The 8,494-nt window shown below is 33.7% G+C and overlaps 1 protein-coding gene across 3 annotated transcripts; it reads right to left on the minus strand.

Annotated features, from left to right (window-relative positions):
* Positions 1-927: 927 nt before the first annotated feature.
* On the minus strand, positions 928-7,576 carry LOC125664049 (serine/threonine-protein phosphatase 4 catalytic subunit). 3 transcript variants are annotated; one of them, XM_048896550.2, is made up of 9 exons: positions 7,476-7,576; positions 6,973-7,018; positions 6,188-6,311; positions 5,144-5,296; positions 4,380-4,553; positions 3,248-3,374; positions 2,468-2,657; positions 2,247-2,325; positions 928-1,668 (listed from the first exon to the last, which is right to left on the minus strand). In XM_048896550.2, exons 2-9 carry the CDS (start codon positions 6,990-6,992, stop codon positions 1,618-1,620), a joined length of 918 nt encoding a protein of 305 aa, XP_048752507.1. In that variant the 5' UTR covers positions 6,993-7,018; positions 7,476-7,576; the 3' UTR covers positions 928-1,617. The 3 variants fall into 3 exon arrangements, with proteins under 3 accessions (XP_048752507.1, XP_048752506.1, XP_048752508.1); XM_048896549.2 differs by lacking the exon at positions 7,476-7,576 and adding an exon at positions 7,291-7,400; XM_048896551.2 differs by lacking the exons at positions 6,188-6,311; positions 6,973-7,018; positions 7,476-7,576 and adding an exon at positions 6,010-6,022.
* Between the last annotated feature and the right edge of the window lie 918 nt (positions 7,577-8,494).

Genomic DNA, 8,494 nt, shown 5'->3' on the forward strand with positions numbered 1-8,494 from the left:
AATTGCTTTCATTACATAAAGGTCACATGCGAAAATACTTGCATACCCTACAAAATGTTAACACAACTCCTAACAAGAGTATAAAAAGAAAACAAGAGTACCTCAAGCAGTACAACATACGCCTTTTTGGACAGTGATGACAAAATTTCAGTGCAATATCTGTATTCATAAGAAGTCCAGGAAACTATTTGACCTACTTTTAGCTAAAAACCAATTAAGCTGCAATCAGAAATTTTATTCCTCCGAGAGGAAGCTTGTGAATAAATTCCAGGGCAATATCTGCAACAAAAAAGTCTGGGAAAAACTGTTTGACCTACTTTTAGCCTTAAATAAGGAAAAACTGTTTGACCTACTTTTAGCCTTAAATAAGTTACATTGCCTGCACCAATCCAGCTGAACTTGTATTCCTTCAATAGAAAGCTTGTGACTAAATTTCAAAGCAATATCTGTATCCTTAATGAAAAAAAAAGTTCAGAAAACTGATTGACCTACTTTTGGTCCTAAAGTATGTCATGGTGCACCAAACAGTTGAAATGTAAACTCACTCTTAGGCTTCTTGAGGGAGAAATTGTGACCAATTTTCAATGCTGTACATCAATCAGTTATGGAAAAATGTCCAGAAAACATGACCTTATACGGGCGGCGGCGTAACATATAAATACATGTACTTTCCGGCTGATGATGGGCGTATAATAAAAACATTCAACGTATTCAATCCAGATTGCTGTCCAAGTCAAATGTTTCCCATCAGCAGACAAGCTTTAAAGTTCCTAACAGGATGATAACATATGCAGCTTATTTAGGACACTCCCAATTCTTCCTTTGATATTACACTGTAGTATATGGAAATTCTGGTTTACCAATCAAGTCATCTTAAAAGTTATACTGGACAATGAATACCTTCATTTTTCTTTAAAAATGAATGAATTTCAAGTTTTCAGGGTTTTTAATCATCAATACTTACAAAATTTCATTGCATTTAAAATTGCAGCAATATTAAAACTCTGTTGATGCCTCATTTGAAGGAGTGAAATTATCATACACAGAAATGTAATCATGTTGCGTCCACTGGTGAATTTCATTTCTAACACAAAAAGTGACACTACAAACCTACAACATATTATAGAAAACTATACAACATACTGAACTCTGCAGAAATCCTTATCAAAATTTATCCGCAGAATACAGTTCATTCAATTCAACAGAAAAAAAAATCTCAGATCAATAAATTACTACCTCTTAACATTGCACAGATGACAAATCTTGGAAAATATAACACCGAGTACCTGTATCTGGCTTGATATTACAGAGTGTATGTATAGAGGCATCAACAGTTCCACACCTATCAACATATACGATGACAAATCAATGAACAATGGAAACAAAGACGATGAACTGATACTGTGACGGGAAATCATGTGAAATTTAAAAGTGGAAAATTAAAATCACGATCTATGTCTATAAATAACTGCATCACAGACTGGAACCTCTGACATATACTGGCATCTGTCCAAAGGGAATACACAACATGGCACTCTGTTCACAAGTGTCACATGCCTTTGTTCCACACAACTTTCACATGTAAGTTAACACCAGTCATTACAGTATATTCATTTCCTATAAAAAGTAGTCTGGTTGTGGCTTTTTTGATGGAATACCTCTTGATTCCTACAATGTAGAGCAAAACCATTACAATTTATTTATGTGCAATCCTCTATTTAAAACTTAAAATATGTACACCACAAAAGTAATGAATACAAGATGCAGCCCCTTCATAAATTGGTAAATTTAAATATTTCACAACATAAAACAATAATATTTAATATTATTGTTTTATGTTGTAAAATATTTGTTGACTAATATACATCAAGTATAGATCTACAGTAAACATGTAAGAGTCGATGCACGCGCGCCAGGTTGCGACACAAAATTTTGGTCCAGTGTGAGCCGTTAATTACATACATATATATACATATGTACTGTATTCATCCTAACAAGTGACCCTTCTCTATATTATTCTGAGACTATAACTGTACTTTCAATTGCATGAGAGTCTCCCTCTAATGTGTGATAATAATCTAAGAGCCAGGTTGCTTATTATGATTATACAGTAATTGACAAAAGAGAGTTTCTAATCCTTACACGGTACTTGTCCAGCAAATTCAACATGAGTATGTACTATTTCATATGCTAATACAATGTCAACTGGCTTAAAATTTGAAATCAAGACTCAAAATAATAAATACCTGAGGTGCTGCCTCGAATATGGTGAAGTCCCTATCCAAGTGTTCATCTAATTCCAAAATAGCTGCAACATTTCCACATCTAAAACATAAGGAAATAATTCATAAGATTTCAATCTACCTCTGTCCGGATCAACTGATTAATGCAGGAACATTTACAAAGCACTGATTCCAACCACAATTTTGAAAATGGTATTTTAGACATTTACACTACTCCTTCATACCTGTAACAATAGTTCGGAGCTGACCAGACCGTCAGTACTGTCTCACTGAAATGCCATTTATAGCCCTCCATAACTAGTTGATGAGCTCGACATATAAGGTCTATACTGTTAGCTGCATTAAATTGAGCTACAACATCATGTCCAAACAGGTAACCTGCTCCTCTAGGACTAACTCCCCATCCCTGCATGTCTACAAAACAACATACCAGATCAAGTCAAGTTTTTAGTTTAAGAATTCTTTAGAGATATAAACAAAAAGAATCTTCTCCAAATTATCTGTATATCTGTATAACTTTTAAAAAGTGACATTGGCTGTTTTACTAGCTGTAAAAGAATCAAGAGATGTGGAAAACTACAGCATGTGTACTTATTTCTGCGAATTTAGAATTTTTTGCAGGCGAAACTGATGCGACTGTATATTAGCATCCTTGTTTCATCGCTAAAGTTGCTAAAATTCAAATCCTGCTAAAATAAGTACACAGTACAATAGTTTATCACTGTAAGTCTGTCAGACCCGCAATATTTGTTGCAATCTTGTTAAAAGTCAATGGCTAGGACACACAACAACTGTTAATCTGTCCACTTATATTCACAAATGAGATTTCTGCAGTTTTTCTTTCAAACATTTAATACCTCCTTGCTTTTACCTATGCATTTCTAAATAGTACAGTGGAATTTGGATAAAGCAGTCATCTTTGGGATCTGATTGAATAAATGCTTTTAAAAAGGTAACTGGTTTAATGAAAGATTCTCTCTAGATACAAAAAATTTGCCACTCACCTTCGGGATCTGACCACAAGAGATCACACATTGGGCCATCGTGTGGCACCTCTTGTTTCCTGTCTATTGCACGAATTTGGTCCAATGTCTGTATAGATGGCGATAATCCACCATGTACACAAAATATCTATAGAGAAAAAGGTTTTATATCTTTGTTAATCATGTAAAGTTTTTCTTAGCATATGTGATCAATTATCATATAATGTATTTCAAAAATGACATTCAGTCGTGAATATGCTCATAAGAAATTCTCTTTTTAAGGTGTTAAATTCACTCAGGTTCAGAAGAAATATTCTTTTGAAGGATATCAATATCATTATGATGTATAAACTATCGGATGGGCATCATTGAAAATTAAAAATCCATCCATCATACTTAATATGAAACAGCGATTTTTTTCCTTATATAACTGGTACCGATAAACGGTACCATTCCCAATGCCAAAAACCGTTGATTTTTCTCAATTTTGAGACTAAAAATTCCCAATTCACTTGCCGAAAAATAGACCACTGACATCGTAATTTACTTAGTCTGAAACGTTGTACGAGTTAACTAAAATGTTCACTTCCGGTATTAAATCGAAAGTACAGATCAAGTATTGTAGAGCTATGACAATTCTAAAACGAGCCTACGATGATTCCTTATGTCTCACAACAGCAAATATTACTGTATAAAAAGTTTGTAAAGTGATGAATACTTCTTGTTTTGTTCTTTCTTTTCTTTTGTTTTGGTTGAAATCATTTGCCGATGCGTTGGTAGAAAATTCCCAATTTGTTCAATTTTGACGCTATTTTTCCCAATTGAATGGGTACTGGTACCAGTACCAATGGGTAGAAAAAAATCGCTGTGAAATAACAAAGTACTTATGAAAGCCAACAAAATTCCGTGTCAGATTTGAACACATGACCTAGGACTGCTGTCCAATAACATATCCACTGAATCACAGTTAAATTCAGCTGGGATAAACAATTTACTACACCAATGTTGCTAAATACACCATTTGTGAGATACTTTCCAAAAATGTAACATGGTGTTGACACAACAACAGTCAAAATTTGGTGCTTATAAAGTTGCAACTAAAATGGTGATGATTGTGACAAGGCTATTCCATAGATAAAAAGTTTTCTCTTACCTTTCCATCTATTATTGCTGAGAGGCTTAGATAGTCGAATATCTCTGTGCAGTATCTCCATACGGTAATAGAACCGTACTTCCTGAGACATTCATCATAAAACCCATAAACTTGTGTGATCTGTCGGCTCTCGTGATTCCCTCGAATCAGTGTAATTCTGTCGGGATATCGTACCTGTCAAAAAAATTCAACAGAAAAAATTCAGCATAATGACGTTTAGATTAAAAAGGAAATATATGCAGTATTTTGCTTTCAGGGTTCTCTAGATTGCAAGAATCTTGAGTCCCATATGTAAAAATGTGAATCCACAATCATGTTCTAGAACTTTAATGCTCTATATTTCTGGCTCATCATTCTAAAAAATAAGAGTGATGCAACATACTACATAAACTTATTGAATGATAATTGATATATAAACTTTTATTTGTGTTTTAATTGGTTTATATAGTTGATTCTTTAAAGTATATTTTACTCTGATGACTGTAGAATGTATTACAATAGTCAATGATGTAAAATCTCCATATAATGACGTTAAACAAAACTCAAGTTACAAAGAGTGAAACCAAGACATTTCCTCTAAATCTGAAAAGTGATTATTTCAACAAGACAATTTCATAGTACATTTCATATGATTTTACAGAAATCAATTATGACTAATGAGCATAATTGTAGATATAAATGTACTGACAAGTGTAATACCCAGTTACATTCACCATCTGAATTAATATACATTAACTGTGGCTTTAAAGTTTTCTGTAACACACCTTAAGAGCTAACAGTAACAGAAATGTTTCAACACTGTAAAAGCCTCGATCCACAAAGTCTCCCATAAATAAATAGTTTGTGTCTGGAACATCACCTCCAACTTTAAATAGCTCCTTCAAGTCGTAAAACTGACCATGTATGTCCCCACATACCTAAAAATAAAACAGAAGGCAGATGATGAAATTTTAGAAATTTTAATAATAGTGAAGGAATTTCTTTCTTTGATTACACACATATTGATTCATTACAAGTTAATTTTGTCATGCTTCAATTCATTCCAATCTTTTTCAAAATTAGACTAACATCTATCAATACCAAACCAACGTAAAATTGTCAAAATAATGTGATAAAAGATTTTGTCATACTGTGACTGGTGAGTCTACTCTAGCATCTAACAATACCACATCAACCAGGGATCGACATTAACGGTTGTCCGATTGCCCAAGGCAAGTGAAAACCCAGTTCGGACAAGTGAAACTCGATACACACTTGCCCGATGGGGCAAGTGATTATTTCAGTAGAAAATGTGATTATTATAATAATTGTGTTAAGCTTGATGAATATAAAATATTAGAATGTAATGTCCAACTCCCTATATTGATGTTTTCTTTACCAAATTGTCAGATTATAGCAAAGGCCCATTCTAGTAGACCGTACTGTATCACCAATTGACAAAGAGAGATAATTAGAGTTACTGGTTGACAGACTTAGTAGAGTCTTAAATATTTCGGACAACTAATTTTTTCATTCAGACAAGTAAACCTTCGAGTTTACTTGCACGAAGGGCAAGTAAGAAGAAAAGTTAATGTCTCTCCCTGTCAACGTAAAATTATCAGAATAACGCGATAAAAAGATTTTGTTGTACTGTGACTGGCGAGTCTACTCTAGCATCTAACAATACAACATCAACGTAAAATTATAAAAATAACGTGATAAAAAGATTTTGTAGTACTATGACTGGCGAGTCTACTCTAGCATACAACAATATCACATCAACGTAAAATTATCAAAATAACGTGATGAAGAGATTTGGTGAGACATACTGTGACTGGCGAGTCCACTCTCTGTACGTTGCTCTCCTCGACGAGAATCTCTCTGGCTTTTGCACAGAGTGCCTTCACCTCGCTCTCTTTAATTACTTCACATCTTCTCAACTGTTCAATTTGTCTGCAAAAATAACGTTATTATAACAAATTAATCCATCAGTTGTTATTTTACAATACGAATGGTGCCTTCAAGTAAAAAGTACAAACTTTTATTTCATACCAAAACCAGTCAGAAATATTTGTTTGGTAAGTAATTTAGAAATACGAAAAAGAATTTAGTGTTGGGAATTGGATGAAAATGACATCAATTAATCAGAATAACCACAGAAACCTTTCAATGAGATTATTAATTTTAATCAGTTTATCAATATATGAAACATTTAACTTCCCTTCACATGGTGAGGAAGAACATTGAGGACATATAAAATTTTATAGTAAATTACAACAGACTTTATATTTCAGAGAATGATAATAATATACAAATTGACCATTGTGTTTCAGGATCATTTTGTATTCGTAGTGTTTCACATGTTTCCAAGAAACATTTTATGGATGTTAGGTAACATAAACTGGATTTTGTAAAACATGATTTTGCTAAATCATTAAACGACAATGTAAGAATATAGCTATAAAAGATGATAAACCCTGGTTATTATTTGTCAATAATTTCATCATTAATTTATTCTGTTCAAAGAGATCCATGTATGACTAATAAAAGTCTATGCTCCGGATGGAGCCATGTACATTATTGGAAGAAGTACGAAAATCCTCGTGGTACATACCTATCTAAATCACTGGTCATTTTCTTCTTCTGTTGGATTACTGCAACTACAACACACATACAATATATATCATCAATATTCAATACATGAATTTTCCTTCATTGTTATGATGTATATATCTATAGACATATATATAACAATGCCATTCATTAAATCATTATATTTTTGTATATCACACAGCATCATTAAAGTTTTAAAGTTCATGAAGCAAAATAAATGAAATGTGCTTTATCTCTACAGTGGTAATAACTTAATAAAATGTACGATAAAAAGTATCTCAACAAATTCAATCTAGTGAAAGTATTAAATTAATGGTACACTGTTTCTCTGTAGGCTAGGCCTATCGCTAGTGCGTGTCTGGGCAGAGCTTGTTCTGAAGAATTATGTCGTAAAATGTGACGATTTGAAAGGACACCCTTATATATGCTCATATGACTTATGAATCAATACCTAAAATTAGTAAAAACAATATGAATCACGAGAAAGATAACAGTATTACTAACCAGTCGCGGTGTTCCCAAACCTTTCTTAGTGACGTCACAGTTTTAATCTCGGACGATGTCTCACTCTACGAGATCAATATTAGATTCTATATATATTTTTTGTAAAACTAAAAAAGATCTAGAATTTTATTTCAATTATGGAACCCGACATTTTCTGTAATAAATTCAGTAAATATTGAATCAAATTATACTATAAGTATTATTTAGACTGGTTCTCTGCTCGGATCCTTTACATGTTCGACCTTGACCTTGAGAGGATAGACTCGGCTGTTTCCGTAAACTCATTACGGAAACACCCGAGCGTATCGTTGAAAGACTCTCTCTCTCTCTCTCTCTCTCTCTCTCTGTGTGTGTGTGTGTGTGTGTGTGTGTGGACGATGAAACCCATTAAAGTGCGGACGCCCTCACTATGTCTAGAGGCATGTATCGTCGATACTGTGTTAGGACACCTATAAAAGTTTATCTCTCTTTCGAATTTAGCTGCAGAACTGTAGCTCTCTGAAAAAATATTTTGACGGAACAAAATATTCTGTTCCGTCAAAATATTTTTTCAGAGAGCTACAGTTCTGCAGCTATTTCGAATTGTGAAAAAAAAATGATTTTAAGAGAGAATATTAGTGAGAATTAACATGTCGGGCCACACCACTTGTCCTCACTAATCTAATATTTTGTATCACGCCTTTCACATGCTGTGGATCACGTTTATGGGGACGTAATTGTGAGGACAGAATTTTGTCCTAGCTCATAGTGTACTTACTTTCTGTCCTCACAACTTCTGTCAAATGATTAAAAAAAAAAATCCTCACTTATACACGTTTTATCATATCTCTCTCTCTCTCTCTCTCTCTCTCTCTCTCTCTCTCTCTCTCTCTCCTTCCGCGCCCCTTTTCTCTGTTTTCCCCTCGCCCCTCCCCCTAATTCTCTCGCCATTTATCCCTCCTCCACATTCCTTACGTCCCATCCTGTGTGGTGCACAACACTGTCGCAAATTCTAAATTATATATGTAAGGATGAATTTT

Source organism: Ostrea edulis, chromosome 1 (genome assembly GCF_947568905.1).
Source record: "Ostrea edulis chromosome 1, xbOstEdul1.1, whole genome shotgun sequence".
Taxonomy (NCBI): Eukaryota; Metazoa; Mollusca; class Bivalvia; order Ostreida; family Ostreidae; genus Ostrea; species Ostrea edulis.

Coding starts and splice junctions, on each gene's coding strand:
- LOC125664049 (XM_048896550.2), bottom strand. CDS start 6,992: ATGACCAGTGATTTAGATAG. Junction 2,326..2,467: donor GCTCCGAACTATTGTTACAG/GTATGAAGGAGT, acceptor CTTATGTTTTAG/ATGTGGAAATGTTGCAGCTA. Junction 1,669..2,246: donor TATTCGAGGCAGCACCTCAG/GTATTTATTATT, acceptor TCTACATTGTAG/GAATCAAGAGGTATTCCATC.